At 49.8% G+C, this 19,879-nt stretch overlaps 7 protein-coding genes and 1 pseudogene across 7 annotated transcripts; 3 read left to right on the top strand and 5 right to left on the bottom strand.

Annotated features, from left to right (window-relative positions):
* Positions 1-122: 122 nt before the first annotated feature.
* Positions 123-1,355, top strand: CNJ01310 (annotated as a pseudogene).
* CNJ01300 (conserved hypothetical protein) lies at positions 263-3,074 on the bottom strand. Its single transcript, XM_567508.2, has 3 exons — positions 2,790-3,074; positions 1,476-2,715; positions 263-1,413 (listed from the first exon to the last, which is right to left on the bottom strand). The coding sequence occupies exons 1-3, from the start codon at positions 2,982-2,984 to the stop codon at positions 566-568; spliced, it is 2,283 nt and encodes a 760-aa protein (XP_567508.1). The 5' UTR covers positions 2,985-3,074; the 3' UTR covers positions 263-565.
* Positions 3,075-3,179: 105 nt separating this feature from the next.
* On the top strand, positions 3,180-5,311 carry CNJ01290 (hypothetical protein). Its single transcript, XM_024657945.1, has 6 exons — positions 3,180-3,494; positions 3,583-3,745; positions 3,795-3,934; positions 4,006-4,286; positions 4,349-4,586; positions 4,660-5,311. Exons 1-6 carry the CDS (start codon positions 3,197-3,199, stop codon positions 5,244-5,246), a joined length of 1,707 nt encoding a protein of 568 aa, XP_024513668.1. The 5' UTR covers positions 3,180-3,196; the 3' UTR covers positions 5,247-5,311.
* Positions 5,284-6,116, bottom strand: CNJ01280 (cytoplasm protein, putative). The gene is made up of 5 exons (XM_567506.2): positions 5,940-6,116; positions 5,835-5,887; positions 5,617-5,752; positions 5,453-5,569; positions 5,284-5,393 (listed from the first exon to the last, which is right to left on the bottom strand). The coding sequence occupies exons 1-5, from the start codon at positions 6,024-6,026 to the stop codon at positions 5,328-5,330; spliced, it is 459 nt and encodes a 152-aa protein (XP_567506.1). The 5' UTR covers positions 6,027-6,116; the 3' UTR covers positions 5,284-5,327.
* Positions 6,117-6,290: 174 nt separating this feature from the next.
* On the top strand, positions 6,291-10,276 carry CNJ01270 (conserved hypothetical protein). The gene is made up of 6 exons (XM_024657944.1): positions 6,291-6,939; positions 6,987-8,543; positions 8,603-8,699; positions 8,753-8,820; positions 8,871-9,768; positions 9,820-10,276. The coding sequence occupies exons 1-6, from the start codon at positions 6,310-6,312 to the stop codon at positions 10,125-10,127; spliced, it is 3,558 nt and encodes a 1,185-aa protein (XP_024513667.1). The 5' UTR covers positions 6,291-6,309; the 3' UTR covers positions 10,128-10,276.
* Positions 10,277-11,530: 1,254 nt separating this feature from the next.
* Positions 11,531-14,204, bottom strand: CNJ01260 (DNA clamp loader, putative). The gene is made up of 3 exons (XM_024657943.1): positions 13,409-14,204; positions 12,714-13,353; positions 11,531-12,663 (listed from the first exon to the last, which is right to left on the bottom strand). The coding sequence occupies exons 1-3, from the start codon at positions 14,043-14,045 to the stop codon at positions 11,631-11,633; spliced, it is 2,310 nt and encodes a 769-aa protein (XP_024513666.1). The 5' UTR covers positions 14,046-14,204; the 3' UTR covers positions 11,531-11,630.
* Positions 14,205-16,025: 1,821 nt separating this feature from the next.
* On the bottom strand, positions 16,026-17,348 carry CNJ01255 (hypothetical protein). The gene is made up of 2 exons (XM_024658763.1): positions 16,482-17,348; positions 16,026-16,427 (listed from the first exon to the last, which is right to left on the bottom strand). Exons 1-2 carry the CDS (start codon positions 16,640-16,642, stop codon positions 16,202-16,204), a joined length of 387 nt encoding a protein of 128 aa, XP_024514444.1. The 5' UTR covers positions 16,643-17,348; the 3' UTR covers positions 16,026-16,201.
* Positions 17,349-17,785: 437 nt separating this feature from the next.
* On the bottom strand, positions 17,786-19,755 carry CNJ01250 (conserved hypothetical protein). The gene is made up of 4 exons (XM_567503.1): positions 19,385-19,755; positions 19,257-19,336; positions 18,430-19,194; positions 17,786-18,370 (listed from the first exon to the last, which is right to left on the bottom strand). Exons 1-4 carry the CDS (start codon positions 19,743-19,745, stop codon positions 17,828-17,830), a joined length of 1,749 nt encoding a protein of 582 aa, XP_567503.1. The 5' UTR covers positions 19,746-19,755; the 3' UTR covers positions 17,786-17,827.
* Positions 19,756-19,879: the final 124 nt, after the last annotated feature.

Raw genomic sequence — 19,879 nt, 5'->3', positions numbered from 1 at the left:
GAGGGGGGGGGAGCGGGAGAAAGTGCGGTTGTCTATGGGGATACGCTCGCTGCGCCAACTTGCTTCCGCCGGAACAGCGGCTCGCAACTCTCCGCTCTGCAACTCTCACCGCACTCAACTTATCTCCACTCGCATTCACTCGCATTTCCCGTCCAGCACCCACCCACCAGCATGTCCGTCCCCTGGCGCAAAAACACCCACATCCCCAGCCCCCCGTCATACCCCTCCTCCTTCGGCACCGCCGACTCGGACGTCGACTCGGGCAGCGACAGCGGAGACACGGACGCAGAGCTCGACGCCATCGTCCAGGAGGAGTGGGAAGAGTCGCTGCGACAGATGGAGGTCGTCATCTCCATCATCGTCATTCCGTACTTTGGAAAGTGGTTCGGCAGACAGTGGGCGTTCTGGGGTACGTCACGCCGCCAGCAGTGCATGATCGAGCTAACTAGCCGTGCAGCGTACGAAAGATATCAACAAATCGGTCTCGGCCGCACATTCTTCGGCCTCTCATAGCGCGTAATGTCAACGATGTAAAGCCCTGCAGAATTGTACCATCCACATGCACTCATCGTCGTCTACTAATACTCTCCACTACCCTGACCAACGCCCCCTTTTCAGGCCGGAATCCTCTCTGGCGCATCTCCCGCATAATCTCTTCAATCTCTTTCCTTCGGTCCATCTGCAGCAACTTGGTCAACACTATGAGATACGAGTCACTATTCGGAACCACCCCGTCATGGAGCATCCTCCTCCAGAGCTTCATCACCGTCTCCACATCGTCCTCCCCGCCGTTCGAATCCACACTCCCCGTAGCCTGCTTGAGGAGCATGTTATACCCCACCCTATGCAGCTTGATCCCAAGCCTGTTCATCCTCGCCAGCGCCTCCCACCCATCCGCCTCCCAGCCGCCCCTAAAGTACCCCGAAGCCAGCGCCGTCCACGTGACTTCGTTCGTCTGCATGTTCTTCTGATGCATAAGCTTGAGCATCTCTTCTGCATGTTCCAACCCCACACGCGTGCCCGACTTGGCAAGGTCCGCGATAAGCATCGAACACATCCGCTCGTTCGGGACGATCCCTTGCTTCTGCATCGCATCCATCGCACCTTTTGCCAAATCGAGTCGTCGCGCACGGAGCAGTCCCTGGACCAAGGTCGTGTACGTCACCACGTCCGGCTGGAGTTTCAGTTCCCCGGCCTTGCTGAACAGGGCGGACATGGCCTCGATATTGGCTTCACGGGCATAGTGGCGAAGAACGGTGTTGATGGTGATAAGGTTACATCGGATGGCCGAGTCAGGGCGGGACGCTTGGGAAAAGAGGTCGAGCGCGAGGGGGGGGCCATCGTTGGGGATGAGTAGGCAGGCGGAAATCATCTGATTAAGTGCATGGATGGGCGGAAAGGGGGCTTTGGATGCTGTTCCACGTTTTTTTTTTTTTTCAGTTGGTTTTCCAGAAACAAGGCAAATGGCGACTCACGCAAACGTTCTTCAGAAAGATAAATCTTTTTACACTCTTCATCGCCAACCAACTCGTTCCACGCTTGCTGCAGCCCATGTAAATCTCCCAGCCTACCCAACCCCTCGATGTACATCATGTACATTTTCAAATCCCTCTCCCCCGTTTCCTTCCACGTCGCTTTCAAGTTTCCCAACGCATTCTCACTCGCGTCGCTTCTTTCGTCCATATCGAGCGACATGACCTCATGCCCCGCCCTCAGTCCCACATTATCACCCGGTCTAACCCGGAGGAATATGAGGGTATACGCAATCGTACGCGGTAAAGGCCGAGGACACTTTGCTAAAACTTGAGCTGCATACGTGTCGAAAGACGTAGGAGGCGGGTTAGCGATAGCCGCTAGAGATGCGGACCGCATAAATGGCCGTTTAAACGCAAGGAGAAACGATGCGAGCACTGGGAATCGTATTTCCGGCAAAGGGTCGAGGATCCCGACTTGGCTTTGCACCGCATCACGCAGCATACCAGCCTGGACGCGTCCCCAGAGGTTGATGATTCCCGACCAATCGCCTCGATTGCGCATACTCGCGAGTTCGGTATCGAGCGCATCCTTCGACCTCGGTATCCGATCGGCAATCGCTTCAGATTTCCCCAAAAGCGTCTCGATCTGACTCTGGTAAGAGTCGACTGTCTCTCCCGCAGGAATCACTTTGGAGAGGTATTCTTCGACTGACGCTTGTGCAGGCCAGACGTATGCGTTCTCCGGCACGGTCGACGTACCCGTCTTGGATCGCAACACCACCCAGGCTGCAGCGATAGGCGCCTGCAGTACGGGCGTAGCCCCATTATTCGCCAGTCGCTTTAACACCGCTTCCAGCGTATCCTGCAATGCCCGTAATTTCTCCCGATCGTCGTTGAACCGATTCACTTCAAGCATCAACCCCCAGGCAAACAGTTCAGCCACATGCTGCACTTCTGGGCCCATAAACAGCAAATCTACCGCTACTTTCCCATAGCAGTGACCTAGCAGTACCAGCGCTTGCCGTCTCTCTTCGTCTGTCGTATCGGCTTGTTGTAATATGGGAGCGACAAGGAGCGGTATCGTCTTGGTATGCGGATCGAGAAGAGGACGGATATTCCGGCGAAAAATGAGGGGGTATGCCGCATGGAGCGCTTGGTGAGAGTCGATAGGTTTAGTAGGGTTGTGGAAGACGGTTTGGAATTGGGCGCGAAGCAAAGAGTCGGCTACTTTGACTTTTGGCTATATTGTATAAAGAAGCATGAGTTTTTTGGTCGATTGGTTTTTCACGTTGACAAAGATTCAATGGAACTTACCGCAGCTTTTGTCGGTTTCAGAGGTGTCGGAGCGAATTCCGATGACCTCGCCCGTCTTGAAGACGGACCATGGCTATACTCTCTCGCCTGAATATGTCTAAACCCCAAGCAAGCAGGACAGAGCCGTCGGCCGCTCGATATCCCCGCTGCCTGTCCCAAGCTTCTTACCGCTCGTACTCCAAGTCCAGAGGCCATGTATATAGGTAAAGCGTCACCTTTGCGAGCTGTCCTGAGGCTACAAGCTGGTTGTTGTGGCAGGAGATGGATATAGAGGATAAATATGACAAGGTAGATTGAAAGTACAGATAACTGGATAATTTAGAATTGATCCCGCTCATCTCTAAAATCCGCTGGCGTCAGTAATACTTAAAACCATCCATCCATCATCCTCTTGCCCCCCCCCCAAAATGCCCCCCCAGCAACCCAAGACACGATACTTCAAGGGCAAAGCCCCCACGGCCATCTCCGAATCTGAATCCGAATCCGAGGCTGAGGAGGAAGAAGATGTCAAGCCGACATACAAACAGCGTCAGAGACAGAGACTCGAGGAGGAACGTAACCTCGTCGCGGGTGGAGCTGGACGGGTCATCACGGATGTAAAAGAGATTGTGAGAGAGGGGTCAAGGGCAAAGATGGGAGGCGGAATGAAGATGGATTTGGGGAATGTGCAGGTCGGGAGAAAAGTGGGTGATGGAGGTGTAAAAGGTGTGTGTGTGTTTTTTCGTTGGAAGACCTGATTATCCTCTTTCTCCCTGCATGAGAAGACAACGAGCTGATGAAAGACTTTTTTTAGAGGAATCTTCAGAAGAGGAAGAGAGCGAAGAGGAAGAGGAAGAAACTGTTGCTCAGGCTGCCAAAGCGGATGAAGAAGAATCTAGCGAGTACGAGACGGACTCTGAAGAGGAATCGGAAGAAGAGGTCAAGAAACCCATGTTTCGACCTGTTTTCGTCCCCAAGTAAGAAGTATCTCTTATATGGAATGATCCCTCTAACAACCTTTTGCAGGAATGCTCGAAACATGACCGCAGAAAAGGCCGCTGCAGAAGCTGAAGAAGCACGAAAACGCGAAGAAGAGGCTGAAGAGCAACGTAAACTTGCTTCTAAAGAACTCGCAGGGGAGAGTATCCGCCGTGAACTCGTAGAAAGTACATTGGTTTTCTCTTCACCCTCTCTTTTTATTTTTTTCCCACTGACCATGTTTTTTGTGTATGAACAGAGGAAGCAGCCGATATTGTCCCCGAAGTCGACGATACCGACGGTCTCGACGTCGAAGCCGAATTTGAAGCATGGCGCGCCCGTGAACTCGCTCGACTCTTGCGTGAAAAGCAAGCCCAAGCAGCCAAGGATGAAGAGAAGGAAGAGATTGAGAGGAGACGAGCGATGCCAGAGGAGCAAAGGCTCAAGGAGGATATGGAATTTGCAGCCAGAACGAGGGAGAAGGAAAAGGGGCAAATGGGGTTCTTGCAAAAGTATTACCACAAGGGTGCATTCCATCAGGTCAGTCTGTTTCACAGGGGAAAAGATGCTATAAATGTGCTGATTGAGCTGGAATGGAACAGGACGACGATCTGCTCAGAAGAGATTATGCGGGAGCGACGGAAAGCTCTGTAGACATGACCCTCTTACCCAAGGTGATGCAAGTCCGGGACTTTGGTAAAGCTTCACGAACAAAGTATACCCATTTGGCGGACCAGGACACCTCCCAAGGTGGATGGGGAGCGGCTTTAAGGCGACCACCAGGAGCTCAGACTACAGGGGAAGGGTGTTGGAACTGTGGTGGCCCTCATCTCAGAAAAGGTCAGTCTTGGTCAACCTGTGTCATTTATGTGCGTGGGGTGCAAGTGGCTGATGTTTTGGTCTCTGTGTGTAGATTGTCCCAACAACAATGTCGGCGACCCGAATCTCATTGGCGGGATGGTTATCCCCGGCGTGGCTGGTGCTGGTGTCGGTGCGAGCGGCGCAAACACTTCGGCACTTGGGTCAGGGTCGAGGACTTGGGGGAATGGACGTGATGATCGCGGTGAGAGAGACAGGCGTTATGCGGATAGGGACAGGGATAGGGATAGGGATAGTGGTAGACGGCGAGATGAAGGGAGGGAGAGGCGGTACGATGATGAGCGGCGAGGGGAGAAGGATGATCGTAGGAGGGATCGAGATAGGGATTATGGGAGGGACAGAGATAGGGAACGGGAAAAGGAGACTGCGAGAGAAAGAAATAGAGATGGAGATTACGGGAGGGACAAAGATAGGGAGAGGGATCGATATGATCGTGAACGCGACTATGCCCGAGACAGGGATAGGCGGCGCGATAGTCCTGGACGCAAAAGAGAGCGTGATGACCGAGACAGAGACTATGAGCGAGATGAGAAGCGAAGAAGAGACGAGAGGGATAGGGATAGGGAAAGAGAGAAGGAAAGAGGGGTCAGACGGGACAGAGACAGATTGCAGTACGATTAGCATAGCATGTGAAGCCAGCAAATTGTCATACACTGTACGGTAGTCCATTAATGCATATGTATTGTACATCTACAGGATCATTTAAGCCTTTTTCGCCTGGGCGGCAAGGTACACTGCTTCGTTCAAACCAGCCCTATTCCTGGCAATCTGCGGGTTTGTCAGCTTTCACGCTTGCCTTTTCCAACTGCTATAAGGGATTGACCTACCTCGATGGCGAAGAATTGCACACGGGTGATAAGTATAGAGTTATCCTGGGTGTAGAGTTCATCTGATCGTCGTCGGATAAGGGTGCCAAAGTTGTAATCTGTCACTCGCTTCTCGTACTATAGATCGGTTAGTCGGTTACTCAAAGAGAATGGGTTAAACATACGGGCATGATGAACCTCCTCCATCGCTCCTTGCCCTTTGCAGATTTCATCTCATCCTCGTTCAATTCTCGCAAGTTTTCCTCAAACTTGAATTCAGGGAACTCGTCGAGCAAGTTGTTGTACAGTTCGTCGTCGATACTGGGCAAGTCTGCATGTCAGCATTTTATTACAGTCAAGAGCGGCGGAAGGGCCATTTGTCGATAACAAATCGGTAGCTTACGGGGTGAATTTGATGAGTTTCGGAGGAATTGTTTGGAGGATCTTTTCGTAGGCCTTGACCGGTGTGTCAGCGTATACTGTTCCCAACAGTAGGAGATGTACCCACTTCGAGGTGCTCGACAGTCTTGACAGCGAACTGCATCTCGATTTCCTCTGCGTTGCCGGCGGTGTTGGCGTCAAAAGGCTCAGCCATCGTGTTTGAGTTGGTGAAAGTGGGGGTGAGGCGGGAGTGAAAGTGGGAATGAAAAGTGGGTGTTTTATAGGAAACTTTTGTGGAATGATGAGCAAGCAATCGCAGATACACCTTTTTTTGAATCCTCTGGCAAAGTCTTCAAGGCACGAGAATGTCCCATCGTCATGGGCACAAGTCACGTGACTTCAAAGCCACGAGGATTGTTTGTTGTGACGGTGTCCCGCCCCGCTGCATCTCCCTATTCCGCAAACATCTCTTTTCCTGGACCTGCAGCTGTATCTCCATGCCCGGCTCACAGCCCACTATGTCCCATATCCAGGTACCATTCCCCTCGGCATCCCCCCTCAAAAGCCCCACCACCCTTTCAACAGCTTCCTCAGACGATGACTATCCTACCATCAGCTATCCAGATCACGGCGATGAGAGCACTAACAACACTCCCAGAGCCAGCTCAGGCAATATATCATCACAGCCTTCCAGAGGAGTTTCTTCAAGCTCAGCCTCTGTGCGAGATACTCTTCTACCTATACAACCCATGCCAGACTCTTTACTACTCAAACACACCTTTTCAGCTCTCGACGGTTCAGCCACCACTCTCAAACGTTTTTCAAAATCAGTCCTTGCCTATGCTGCCGTCGTGCATACTCTGTCAGAGCAGCTTGAGAAAGCCGAAGATGATTTATTTGGTGCCGTCGGCGAATTAGGTCTGTGGCTGGAGACGGGATACGGTGTGCAAACAGACAAACAGAAAGGCGGCGTCTGGGACCAAGACGGAATTCGGAAAGTGAACCGAGAAAAGCGACGGAGAGAAAGGGAAGAGATGAACGTGAGAGTTGAGCAGGGTTTGAAAGATGTGAAGGCTCATCTGAAAAGGCGAGGTCTCGCTGGTGGTGGTGCCCAAACCAAGTACGAGGTGTGTTGAATTGCTTTTGATGGCTTTCGGTGATTAACACAAAGCAGTCATCAGCCAAGCAATTCTACCATGCCACAGGTGTCTATCTCGCCCCACAATCACCTACTCTTCCCTCACATACTCAACAAACCTCTGGATCTTCGGCCCCTGCGTCTGGCAATCTTCAACCTGCCCATGATATGGCCCAATCTGTGCGACTTGCCCAGTGGGATCTCACTCGGTATACACACCATTCTCTTTTACTATCTGCCGTCCCACCCAGCTCGGAAGAGTGTTTGAACCTCCTTGTCGCGCTTTACGGTTGGGTAGCTAGTATGCTGAACGAGCAGCCTGGTTTTGTTAAGGAGATCGACGAAGATGCCCTGGCTGCTATACGGCAGTCATCACATGTACGACCCCATCAGCTTCGCAGATCATCCTCTCCTGCACAATCTAATCAACAATTGAAATCTACTCTTTCTTCTTGTTTATCACAACTCTCCAACACCCGAGCTAGTTTGCTTTCAGCGTGGGCTCGAAGGGATGACCAAACTCGACTCTTGCAAGAGGCCGCTGCAAAACGGCAGAGCGAATACGAATCGATATGCGCTGATGAGCCATCTGGCGCCAAACTGGGGGAAGGTCTTGGACTGGGGAATATCGGCAGTGGAAATGCAATGGCCAGTGTCTCCTCTTCTGGAGTGGAACACAAGAAGCAAAAGAAACACAAGTTTGGTCGGTCTATGGGTGGTCGTCTAAAAGATTTCCTTTCTTCTTCTAGCAGCTCTCACTCTGTCGCTGCCATTTCTCCAGTATCCGAAAGACCGTTTAGAGCCAGTTTTGATGGCTACATGCGGACTGACAGGCGGAACGAGGGTGTTACTCGAGTGTCAACAACAGGCATCGTCAAGCTGCCTACCCACTCGGAAGTGCTTGATCAACCAACCATAGTCACTTCCCCCACCTTCATCTCCCCTACCACCGCCTCTACACCTGCAATCATGAATTCTCCACTCAGCGCGTTTACCCCGACGTCACCCACACTTACCGTCCCATACCCTTCAGGAGCCTCCAGCATGCCTCCTCCACCGCCCCCCAAAGAATACGCCCGTCCTTATATGCCATCCCGACATTCTGTCCATATGCCAAGTGGTGACTACATCTCTCCCTATATCGCCTCTACCTCGGCTTCTGGGTCAAGTGATTATGATGCCTCTCTTCGTCTTCCTTCGCCGTTTGAGAGCAGTCCCGACTTGCGTCTCAGTGTCGGCTCGGGCGATAAAGTGAGACACAGCATGGACAGCTCTCGGCCCGTAAGCGGTACTAGCTATTCACGCACCAGCCCCAACCCGAGTATGACGTCCGTCTCCCCGCACCCTGTACCGAAGATTGGTCTCGGACATCCGAGTGCAGCTGCTATCCTTGGCACAGTAAATGTGGGTGTCGGTGGTGTGGGAGGGCTAGGCGCAGGAGGAGACGAGGATGAATTGAGAGAAGAAGCTGGACGGAAGAAGGAGGGTGTTCTATGGGGATTAGGGACGTGGGAAGGACTGACAAAAGGGAGTGGGTCAAAGGGCAAATGGGAAAAGTACTGGGTCGTTTTGGACCATTCAAGTATCTACGAAGTATGTTCTCTTTTTCCCAAAGTTGAATCGAATTCGTGATTGACCGATGAAAACGCTAGTATCGGGATATTTCCGGTCCGCCAGGAGGAGCGCATGCGGTGATTGACCTCAAATTTGCTAGTGTACGTGAGGGAAGAGGGACGGATAGGCGGTTCGGTAGGTTTATTGATGTTTCATTTCATGGACTAGGCTTACACACTGCGATTTAGTATTTGAGATTGTTACCCCTTCACAAGGACGACGATTATACCAAGCTACCTCTGACCAAGAGATGAAGGTATGTCTTCCACTAAGCTTTTGTAGGCTTTTACTGATGCAAATGTTAAGCAATGGCTCTATGCCATCTGCAATGCTATTGAATCATGTATCAACGGTACTTCCACCGTTCGCACTATCGATCAAGCCAAAGCTCGGGGACCATCAGGTGCATACGACGACCACGCTCTCCCCGCCCGCTCCAAATACAACCTCGGATTTTCCGCCCGCAACCTGAGTCTCGGCTTTGTTCCGCTCATCCAGACTGGCCGTAAGTCAATGCCCTCTACACCTGTAGAAGCGACAAGTGGAGAAGCGAGGATTAGGAAGACGAGCTTGAAAAAAGTGTTGAAGCAGAGTGGAGAGAGATTTACGAATGCCATGACCGGCGCGACAAGTAGCATCAACTTAGCGGCGCACATGGCTGACCAACCGTCCGAAAAGGCGAAACGCAACTCATTCGGTGGCCTTGAGGTTCCTCGACCGACGTTTGGGAGGGCTGGCAGTCGCCAAAGTTTACCTGCCTCTGCTCCTGATAGACAACCTCTTCAGCAACAATTCAACCAGCTTCTGCCTCCGATTAGCACCCCTCCTGGAGCCAAATCTTCGTGGGCGGATAACGATATCGAGAATCGTGTACTGGAAATGGCTGGTCTCGGTCTAGGCGCCTCACCTCCTTCCCGCTCCGGCGGCGGACACGGGGTACTGTCTCTTGCCGAAAGCCCAAGCAGTGCCAAACGCCGAGTTAAGAGTGAAGCTATCAGGAAACCTCACGCAAACAAGCATAAGCTGGCTCAGCATCAAGGTGGTGAAGGGTTGACAAGATCGAAGAGTGATGATGGGTCGACAATGTTGGCGGAGGATTTGGCCGATGATAAAAAGGAATTGAAGAAGATTGCATCTGAAGAAGGGAACGCGAGATGTGCGGACTGTCATGGTGGGATGAAGGCGAGTCGATGGGCAACTATCAGTGAGTCCTGTCAGACCTGCACAATGGCGGATGTTAAATTGACACTCTTAGGCTTGCACAATACTCCTATCGTGCTCTTCCTTTGTATCCGCTGTATCGGTATACACAGATCGCTGGGAACTCACATTTCCAAAGCAAGAAGTGTCGACATGGATAACTGGACCCCGGAACAGATCGCTCTAGCCCGAGAGTGGGGTAATATTCGAGGGAACGCTGTATGGGAAGCAACCAGAGGGGATGAAGAACCGAGACCGCTAGGGCCGGAAGGGATGAAGGAATTTGTCAAACAAAAGTATGTTGAGGGAAGATGGTTGAGGCCAGATGATAGACTGAGGTTTGGGTTTGGTCCCAAAGTTTAATGGAGGCGCGTTTTTATGACATTTTCAGATGGCGATTAATGGAGATGAGTATCTAATGGACTTTTGTTTTGATTGACATTCCTCATTTATAATATCTATGATCATCATGTAGTAAGAAGAGAAACGACGAGATGACAGCTATGATAGACTATTGTAAAAAAATATGGGCCAGTCTGTTATTGTTAAAAAAGGTGCTATTCTCTGGGTAACTCTCGTGACATACGTAAAATGATTTTTTCTAATGAAAGTCTACCATGGCCTACTCAACCTCAAGCTAGGTAGGACTCAATAGAGATAGATGATGGCCTTCTGAAGGAGGGCCCTCTGACAAAACCGCTTGACGAACAAGGAGTGCCTCCTCTCGAACTTGGTCTGGAATTAGTAGCCACATTGAATCACCCAGACTCATTATATTTACACTCTCGATTAAGTTCTGCCATTCTTCGTCCCAACAGTAAAGGGTCTACACTCCAATGAACAATATTATGTTCAACTTTAATCTTCACAAAACCACACCAGGAATCACTCCTGGAGGCTGGTTTCCAGGTCTTAGTACTTCCCTAAACATGTCGGCTTCTATCGCTTCATCGATCTTATGTATGTGGATCGGTGAGTGATCGTGGGATGCTCGAAGGCTTCAAATAAAAGGCTCATCACTGGTCTCGGATGGGGGTGGAGCTTTACTAGGGCAAAATGGAATGTTTCTGAGGGATAGTTTCCCTTCTTCTATGAGCTCATAAAATGACCATCGCTGTGCCCAAAAAGAAACATAATACCACTCTTCTATCTGTCGCCCCAGCACTGATCCATTTTTCTCTTCATGTTTCGATCTAGCCCATAATCAGCCACATTTTGCTCAGATGCTACTAATACTGAGGACATTCTCTACTTCGTTTGGGCTGTCTACCTCCTGAGTTGACCATTCTGGAGACCGAATGGCAGAATAATGGTAAATGCCTCCAATATCAAAGGTTGGACTCGTCGCAGGAGTCTTTAAGCTAAAGGTTTCAGGAACGATCTATATTCAGGGCTACTTAAGAAGCTTATCATATCTTTTTATACTGACCGTGCCTGTTTCCGTTTTGCCGCTTTTAAAACAGCGGATTTTACTTTTTAGTGTTCAGTCATAATTTCCACATCTCCAGACAAAAGTTAATACTGGAAAGAAGCTCTGCTCACGTGTATGCACATAAAGCGACATGTCTTCATTCCAACTAAGCAGCAGAGACGTAATATATCCCTGAACCCGTATTTTGATCCCGCGACGCTGCACCCGCATATCGGAGTATTATCTGTCCGTGCGTCGATGGTTGAATGTGTCGATAATTGTTAGAAAATGAGAAGACACCCGGGCCCAGTGGCATAATATAAACATTAATAATATATACGGAAAAACAAATATGTACACATATACATGACAGCTATATAGACTATTGACAACTTAGACATTAACTTATTAGGCATGAAATGTCCCAAACTAATTTCGAAGGACATGCTTAATGATCATGATTCGACGCCCGCTCCCAATCGCTGCTTCACCCGTTGAACCTTGGCCACCTCTCTCTCCCAAATACGCTTGACTTCTTCCTCTCCTACGCCTTTATCCTGTCCTTCCAACAAGCCCATACCGTCTTTCACTTCCTCTTCCCTTACGCAAAGCACTACTTTGTTCGTACTCATATTAGCCCACTTGCCAGTGCCAGACGGAAGACTAATCAAGCCCAAGGTTTCAAGATTGGAAAGCAGATCCTGGTAGTCACTTTCCGCGGCTGGAGGGAAGGGGGAAGATGACTGAGAAAGGAGATAGGAGTAAGTAGCGTAAAGTGCGGCAACTGGGATGTCGGACCCAGTTGCAGGGGTGCCAGGTGGTGAAACAGTGGTGCCAAGAGCGGGGCAGCCATTCATACCAGCTCTTGAACGAGCCAGATAGACCAATAACGCCACAAGGACCATCTTGCCTTGCAGCTGAACCGATTTGATCTTTTTGCCAGCTGCAGAAGTTGAACCAGTAGATGATCCCGCAGAAGCACGAAGTTGGGCGGTATAAGATGCCAGGGCTTTCATGATATGGGGAATGGCAACCTTGATCATGGGTACCTTCCTGGACGGATCATTGACTGCTTGCGAGCGTTTCTTTATCCATTCGGCCTCGGCGAGAGAGATAGCCGAACCGAGGACTCCAAGGCACATTCGAAGATCACCATTTTGGGCTTCCACCTTTCGACCGAGAAGTGTTATGGCCGCTGAGTCGACCTTAATATCCTGGATGTTGGCGGTGGCGATACGCGCATTGACGATGTTACTTATCTCTGGCGCACCATAGGCTTTGAAAGGAAGGACGGATGGTTGAAGACCATTAGGAAGGACAAGACGGGCCCGGATGGTGAGATCGAGGGTATTGGAGATAGCAATAAGCTTTGTGTTAGGCGAACCAAAAGGAAGAGAAAAAAGCTTGGCGAAAAGATGAGAAGTAGCTGGAGGCACTGTGGAAGGAGTTGGAGGCATAAGTGAGTCAACCTCGTCCAGGATTATAAGGCTGATGCGTATGTCAGTTGCAAACAGCCGAAGAACATGTGTGAGACTCACATTTGCGACGCATTTAGTTTTACGAACTTCGTCACCTCTTCCTCCGTCTTCCCGCAACCAAGTTCGTCTCCTAACCTGGGCCACAAGTCATTGACTTTGAGGCCCATACAACCCACTTCAACCACTCTCCATCCCTGTTCGGCTTTTTGCCTGCCGAAAGCAGTGACCAAAGCGGTTTTCCCTGTTCCTGGAGGGCCTGACACGTACATACCAACGTCCTTGTCATTTTCCTCATCAAAAAGGTATTGGGAAATTGCAGCCTTCTCCTCTTCTCGGCCGACAATCATATCGTTGGCGGTATATCCAGAGATGGTGCAAAGACGAAGAGCAGCCTTGAGTTGTTTATAAGGACTCGCTTCTCTAGCTGGTTTGAAGTTTGCAATGACTTCAGTCGCAAATTCCGGGGAAGATGGTGGAGGAGTGAGCAGACAAGTGGCTTGATTGATGCGTGATTTGGTCGGGGTATCGGGCACTTCGGAGCTGGAAGACGACTTTTCAAGTGCGCGAGATGGAGTTGGGAGATCCGAGTTGCTAGTACAAAAGGAAGATTCACTGGGATTAGGAGAAGGGAAATAGCCGGTGGCCCAAGAAGAAATGGAAGAAGAGGACGTAGAAGGAGCTAGTGAACCATGTCGACCACCTGAAGGATATACTTATTAGTCTAGCTTCGCCAATTGGTCCTAGATATCACTTACCACTGGTTTCACTCCTTACGCTGACAACACTACCACTCCTTCGCCTCCCAGACGCGTCACTGAAGCTACTTCGACTAGTTATCCTGAGCCTCTTTCTCGGCGCGTCGTCGTCGTTTTCTTCATTCTTCTTGGGAGGAATATTCTCCTTTCCTCTACGTAGTCTCGTATAGTCGAAACCATCTTTTTCGGACTTTTCAACACATCCGCTTGAGTCAGCACCGGCGGCTACGGCTTTTAAGGACGCTTGGGACGTCGTAGATAACATAGGCGTAGATTGTGTTCGCAGAAGCATACCTGTGCCCGTCATACGCGACCTAGAAGGAAGAATAGTAATGCCAAGGCCAAGGCCATCCCCATTACCGATCAGGGAGCCAGAAGGCAAGCCGACGTTGGGAACGGAGGATGAAGCTGACAAAGCGCAGTTACGACGAGTGGTCACGCCACGAGAGGACACGTTGTATGAGGTTGAACGCGAGCGCGTCAGTGCTTGACGTCGTGTGACAGGGAGAGCAGATGGTGGCTGCGTGGACGTGGAAGGAGCCAGAGAGTTACGAGACGAGCTGCCGAAGGTTGAGGGATTGGGAAGAGGGACAAGGATGTCATTCTCAGAGCGGGACCGTTTCGGGGAAGTGGGCATGATGAGACTGATAAGGCCCGTCGGAGAAAGAATCAAGAAGCGAAAGAAGGAAGGAAAAGGCGTAGATGTGTGAGTTAAGTATATATGTGGCGGGTAGGAGAGACGATGTGGGTGGCGGGGAGGAAGCGGGGTAAATGGAGTGGGAAAGCGGAATGTAAGTAGCGGAAAATCAGTGAGAAACGACAACTCCCTCGGTCCGTCATGTCGAAATCCCATGCAATCGATCCATGGGCCCGGTATTCGCTTTCAGGCACCAATACCCGAAATTCATGTCAGTCGCGTCAACCCCTGAGTCTTTAATTATCCCTGGCTCATGCACGCGTCGCTATGGCTTTCAACTGTGTGTGTATGCTGTGTATTGGCTTTTATTGATTGCGATACATGTATGCTTTGGGACACCACAGACCACTTAACGTCGACGTTCTACTGATGCCGACGCCATGTATGCATTCGTTTTATTGCCGCTCTTCGAAGACAAGTTAAGGGGACACCAACCAGACGCGTCTCCAACCCCCGTCACCTCTGTGAAACGCCCCTGTACGTAGCTGGAGCAGAAATCAGAAACTCAGAAACTTGCAAACTTGGCTACCAATCATTACGCATTGCGAATCCCATCTACCGGCGTTCTGGCTCACATTTCGTCGTCACTGTCATTGGAATACAGAGTCCTCAAAATCTCTAATACATAATACATTGAATGCATTTCAACCAAATTGCATGCAGCACGGGTAATATTCAGGAAACACATTAGCCGTGGGAATTACGAACTGGACGCATGAACTGCAGGTGGTGCTTCATGATGGTTTAGAATATTACAAAACCAGTAGTAGTGCGCTCTGTGCATTTCGCATCAGCCAACATTAGCCTTTTTCATGTGACGCGTTCCTCATTAGATCCGACATCCACGAAACTTGATGAAAACCAATCCAATCAATTTCAGAGATTAATGGGTGAATCACGAATTTCAAGTGGTGCTCAGGTACGTAACGTGAACATTAGCTTTTTGCTCTGTATCCTGTTTCCAGAATACCTGCATGCGTGACGGCAGCCAGGTATTGAACGAAAGACGGATAATAATGAATGATGATGGATGAGTGGCTACTGATGATTTATGAATAGTAATCTACAGTACTGCAGACATGGATATGGCGAGTATTTATCCAAAGTTCGAAAACGATATCGATGTTAAGCATTACTTTTGGGGTTAAATAACGCTGTTGAATTCAAGAGCACAGTGTTCACGTTCCCTGCTTATCATCGATGCAGCTCGGAATACTCTGAAAACTAAGAATATCCTCCGTTGTGTACCAAGTTGGTACGACATCATCTCTTCTTGTGGAGGCCTCACGATGCAAATAACGATGATTCGGATAATACAACCGGTGAATTCACAGTGCACACATGGCCCAATAAGAAAGTGAACCTCTGCCTGCCGGCTTTTCATACATCATAGTCTAGCCTTCAAACAAGAAGTAGCTGGAAAGCTCCCCGTCGTAATCCAAAAGTCGTAATTCAAAAGGGCCGCTTCATTCTTCTAACCCCAACCAGCTTGCGAGTCGCCATTTGCCAGCAAAAAATGGCAACTGGTGCATATAAAATATTTGTACCATTAGTGCAAGCCCTCATTTTCTTCTTGAAAGAGCGCTCGACATTTCGATCCTCGGTTTACTATATAATCCTGCTCGCTGCATAGATCGATCGAAGGGATAAACACATATAAGTAATACATACGTGACTTCTTGGGCGAGGGCCGGCGGTCTTACCGTTCTCCCAGTCGCGCCTCATATCTATAACTCCGAATTGCCGTGGTAGGGTATCGTCACATCGTCGCCGCCGACGCGTTTGATTTTCGCGCCACGCACCTAGTCTTAATAATAGTCCAAAAATCGCACGGGCGGACAACCGCGCGCACGGACCCTCATCAACGTTCGTTTCGAGCTTGCCGCCGGGATGATGGAACCCTTCAGATTAATTGCGAAACACCAGCATGCATTATAGGAACATAATAATTAGAATACGATATCGAAAGCTCATTATCTCATTGTCCATTCACCCGTATTGTGTCATGACGAGCGGCAATCTTGAGAGGAGCCGAGGTCGGTTTGAACCGCGGTAATTCAAACACAGATCACTTACATGATAGGGCATGTAATGGCTCAAGCAATCCTCTTGAGAAGCACTCTAGTACCTCCCATATATTTGGTAGTCCACCGAGGTGCGCAGTTTGGGGAAAGTGCCTCAAAAGAGATGACGAACTTCATGGGGCTGACAGGGCTCGACCTGATACTGGGAGATGATGGTGAAGAAGCGATAGAAGTAAGTGTGAGAGGAGTGTTCGGACGGGATTTGCGGCTAGCACGCTCGGTATTCTTAGTCTTCATACTGTTTGCAAGCAAGTTAGCAATGAAGAAAATTACATAGTAAGAAAAGACTTACGAAGACGTCAAGGTGATGTTGCGAACCATTGTGATTGTAGGTAGCTTTGTTTGTTTGTTAAGCGGTTTGAAGTTGTTTCGTAGGAGCTTCTGTTTGAAAATTGGGAAGTGTGAATGAAGGAAGGGATGAGAATGTGTCTCTGGAAGGGGTCTTTTATGCATTCAAAACTTAATCAAGAGACCAACCATATTCTACATCCGTCGTGTCGCTGGTCTAGCAAGGGGGAGCGGATATGAGAATTACTGGTTTTGGGCTGCATTATATGGGACTAAGTCAGAAACGGTCGAAAGCTGCATAGGTTTGTGTTGAATTTTGACACCACCAAAGGACGGTAGAAATGGTGCAGGGGTGGATGGACCATGAGCCGTCAGGCCGTTCTATACGCTGTTGATGTTCGGTATACGCATTTCGTGAGTAAGTTGGAGCCATTGCGATAGTGAGGCAGGCCGGATCCTTGTTGGTATACCAGACGGGTGCTGAGAGATCTTCGTAAACGAAACGGACGCGCTGACAGCGATAATCGACCGATGATGCGCGGTGTGAGATTCCCCATCAAAGTGAATGCCCAGTACAGTGATGAGGGAGTGCACCATGTACACAGCTTTACTCACTTCCAAATCATATGGAAAGCCTCATTCGTATGTAGAGGGTCGTTATCCCGCGGCGATTGTTGAGAGATGATAGTGTAACGTAATGGAGAGATTACGAGGGAGGAGCCGAAGGGGGTGAACGCAATATGTGATCCAATTGTGTCTCCGCTTTGCGTGGATACATTTGATTGGTCCAATATCTCAGTAAACTGAGTTGTTCAAATCCTGAACTGGAGGGTATATGTAATGATTTTGTCGGTAACAGAGTAGAATGAGGAGAAGTACATGAAAGAAGCGCCGAAGTGACGCCGTTGATGAGGCTGAGCTATCCGCTGCTGATAAGGCGCCCAAGGCAACCAACCCCCCAGCACCCACATAGATCGGGACACCCTCAGACGTCAACTTGATATCAGCAGACTTCTTGATGTCAAACTGATGTCAACACCGGATGATCTTCTTTCAACGTCTTCTTCTTATTACTATTATGCAGCATTCTCTTTAAACATCACTAGGGCGTCGGGAAATACATAAGAAACGCGTAGTTCATTAGTACAACCATGCCTCGCCGAACAATTACTCCATATAGCACTGTCGGCATTGTTATTCATTTACGAGAACTGGCTCTAAAACATTATTTATACGCCAAAAAGTTACTTTACATTGTTTTTAAGCCATAATGGAATGATGCCAGAGACTCCAACATGCAAGCAAGCACGAGATTGCATACACATCATCAGTCATCAGTTTCTAAGTCATCTACTCTTCTCCCTCAGATTCTTCCTCTTCACCTCCGTCAACAGCCACAATACCGCCACCCTTCTTGATCTCACCTAACTCCCGCCCATGTCTTCTCAGCCTCTCACCGAACGCTTTTCTTGCTCCGGGGTTGGAGGCCACGTCCCACACTTGCAAAGTCGCTTTGCTACCGGCTGCCGCAACTGTAAGTGGTGTCTCGGGATCAGGTGACCATCGGGCGGCGAAGACCCTACCAAGGCCAAGGTCTCGTGAGGTGGCAAGATTGATTTCCCTCTTGCGGCGGGGAATACCTTCAGATTCCTCGTCTTGGACGTTCCAAATTTTGACAGTTTTGTCCATGCCCGCAGTAAGGATACACCCGCGGATGTGGGGATTGATGTCAAGAGCAGAAGCAGGACCATCGTGCGCAGAGAGGGTGAATTTAGGTTGAGCGGTAGTAAGGAAGCCAGAGGACTTGGAGGAGCCTGTAGCAAGAGATGACGATTTGGAGGATGAGAGCACTCGAGAGTCGTAAGAGAGAATGAGACCATTCTCCAAAGAAACCTAGACAATGTACTAAGTTAGTCACGCTGATACTCTAGCTCGGGATGAGCTTAACGTACGTAGAAAGAGTAAGGCTCCCATGGGTCCCATCTGACACACTCAATGTCACTAGCGACTTGCAATCCGATAGCTTCGTCCACCGCTCGCCCATCCCAAACCTTGACCGTCCTGTCATAACCTGCACTCAGGCAGACCTTGTCCAAACCGCCGACGGTGCTCCTGTTCCACTCCACAGCCTGAACCTTTTCACCACCATGGACCTTGTCCCAGCTGCGCATAGCACCCATGGGTGATTCACGAGTCAAATCCCAAAGTTTGATAGTACCGTCGGCAGAACCGGAAAGGAGCAGGTTTCGGTGATTGGGTGTCCAGGAAAGAGAAAGCACGGGCTGGACATGGTAGTCGGCGTTGGCAGCAGGCTGTACCATTTGTTTTCGCTTCTTCTTACCGGTACCAAGGGGTTTGGCCTCTGGCTTTTCAAGCGAAGGTGATGGGCCGAGGATAGCCCGGGGATAAAGACCATCAACGAGGTCGGCATCCCATATTTCAATACTGGGGTCGAAAGAGCCAACAGCGACGTAGTTACCGGGCTTAGCGCCTTCGGGAGCAGCACCGTTGGCATCAGGACCAGGAGAGAAGTCTAGCCATTCCACACACAAGGGGAAGGCAGGAAGCATAAGGTCATGGTGCGCATAAAGGTTCTCGTCGACATCGGCGTAGACATGGAAATCGAGGGATGAGAGGTCGGAGGTCGTTCGGGCAGAGATAATCATAGAATCTGTGGGGAGGAGAACAAGCTCCTCGTCCTCGTTTTCTTCTTCATCCTGTTAAAACGAATTAGCCGATGGGCAATTGTCGGTAGTATCATCAGCAGCAAGACACGAACCTCCTTGAGGGTGATATATGGATCTTCCTCGTTGTCGCGATAATATGTCAGACCTTTGATGTTGGCGAAAGCACCCATCGCTGCATTCGGTCAGCTTAAACTAATTGATACATACGATAAATACTTACCAACGCCTTTGGACTCCTCTTCATCGTATTCGTCCATCTTGAAAGCTGATAGGTCATTAGGGTCAAATGGCTTCTCGGGCTCCTTGTCTTCATCCATCTTCTCGTCGTCATCGTCATTGTCTGCCTCCTCATTACCCTCTTCGTCATCCTCGTCCTCCCAGTCCTCTTCCTCATCACCGCCTTCCATCTCTTCACCATCCTCCACAGCCGCTATCTCACTCTTGAGCTGTTCGAGAACACCAGGCCCGCCGAGCTTGCCTACACGTTCGATCTCGTCTTCATCGAGCTGATACTTTTTGGGTTTTTCCGCCGCACGGCCTCTGGGAACCCATACGAGGGAAGAAATAAGTGTTCCAGACATGGTTTCCGGGCTTTTCAATGGTGAAGCTGTAAAAAGCGTTCAATGAATCCTGTAGTTGAAATTCTGGCAGCAGAAGCCAATCCAGGCACAAAGAGTGGAGGTGGTATATTTATTTATGCTTCCACTTTAAAGCA

Source organism: Cryptococcus neoformans, assembly GCF_000091045.1.
Source record: "Cryptococcus neoformans var. neoformans JEC21 chromosome 10 sequence".
NCBI classification, from domain to species: domain Eukaryota; kingdom Fungi; phylum Basidiomycota; class Tremellomycetes; order Tremellales; family Cryptococcaceae; genus Cryptococcus; species Cryptococcus deneoformans.
This window is presented reverse-complemented; position numbering and strand designations above follow the sequence as displayed.

Coding starts and splice junctions, on each gene's coding strand:
- CNJ01255 (XM_024658763.1), bottom strand. CDS start 16,642: ATGCATAAAAGACCCCTTCCAGAGACACATTCTCATCCCTTCCTTCAT. Junction 16,428..16,481: donor AACATCACCTTGACGTCTTC/GTAAGTCTTTTC, acceptor GCTTGCAAACAG/TATGAAGACTAAGAATACCG.
- CNJ01300 (XM_567508.2), bottom strand. CDS start 2,984: ATGGCCTCTGGACTTGGAGTACGAGCGGTAAGAAGCTTGGGACAGGCA. Junction 2,716..2,789: donor TGAAACCGACAAAAGCTGCG/GTAAGTTCCATT, acceptor TATACAATATAG/CCAAAAGTCAAAGTAGCCGA. Junction 1,414..1,475: donor TCTTTCTGAAGAACGTTTGC/GTGAGTCGCCAT, acceptor AACGTGGAACAG/CATCCAAAGCCCCCTTTCCG.
- CNJ01270 (XM_024657944.1), top strand. CDS start 6,310: ATGCCCGGCTCACAGCCCACTATGTCCCATATCCAGGTACCATTCCCC. Junction 8,544..8,602: donor ACCATTCAAGTATCTACGAA/GTATGTTCTCTT, acceptor TGAAAACGCTAG/TATCGGGATATTTCCGGTCC. Junction 8,821..8,870: donor CCTCTGACCAAGAGATGAAG/GTATGTCTTCCA, acceptor GCAAATGTTAAG/CAATGGCTCTATGCCATCTG.
- CNJ01290 (XM_024657945.1), top strand. CDS start 3,197: ATGCCCCCCCAGCAACCCAAGACACGATACTTCAAGGGCAAAGCCCCC. Junction 3,746..3,794: donor CGACCTGTTTTCGTCCCCAA/GTAAGAAGTATC, acceptor AACCTTTTGCAG/GAATGCTCGAAACATGACCG. Junction 4,287..4,348: donor ACAAGGGTGCATTCCATCAG/GTCAGTCTGTTT, acceptor GGAATGGAACAG/GACGACGATCTGCTCAGAAG.
- CNJ01280 (XM_567506.2), bottom strand. CDS start 6,026: ATGGCTGAGCCTTTTGACGCCAACACCGCCGGCAACGCAGAGGAAATC. Junction 5,753..5,834: donor AAACTCATCAAATTCACCCC/GTAAGCTACCGA, acceptor AGACTTGCCCAG/TATCGACGACGAACTGTACA. Junction 5,570..5,616: donor GGAGGAGGTTCATCATGCCC/GTATGTTTAACC, acceptor ACCGATCTATAG/TACGAGAAGCGAGTGACAGA.
- CNJ01260 (XM_024657943.1), bottom strand. CDS start 14,045: ATGCCCACTTCCCCGAAACGGTCCCGCTCTGAGAATGACATCCTTGTC. Junction 13,354..13,408: donor CGTAAGGAGTGAAACCAGTG/GTAAGTGATATC, acceptor TATATCCTTCAG/GTGGTCGACATGGTTCACTA. Junction 12,664..12,713: donor AAACTAAATGCGTCGCAAAT/GTGAGTCTCACA, acceptor CATACGCATCAG/CCTTATAATCCTGGACGAGG.
- CNJ01250 (XM_567503.1), bottom strand. CDS start 19,745: ATGTCTGGAACACTTATTTCTTCCCTCGTATGGGTTCCCAGAGGCCGT. Junction 19,337..19,384: donor AGAGGAGTCCAAAGGCGTTG/GTAAGTATTTAT, acceptor GACCGAATGCAG/CGATGGGTGCTTTCGCCAAC. Junction 18,371..18,429: donor GGGAGCCTTACTCTTTCTAC/GTACGTTAAGCT, acceptor TACATTGTCTAG/GTTTCTTTGGAGAATGGTCT.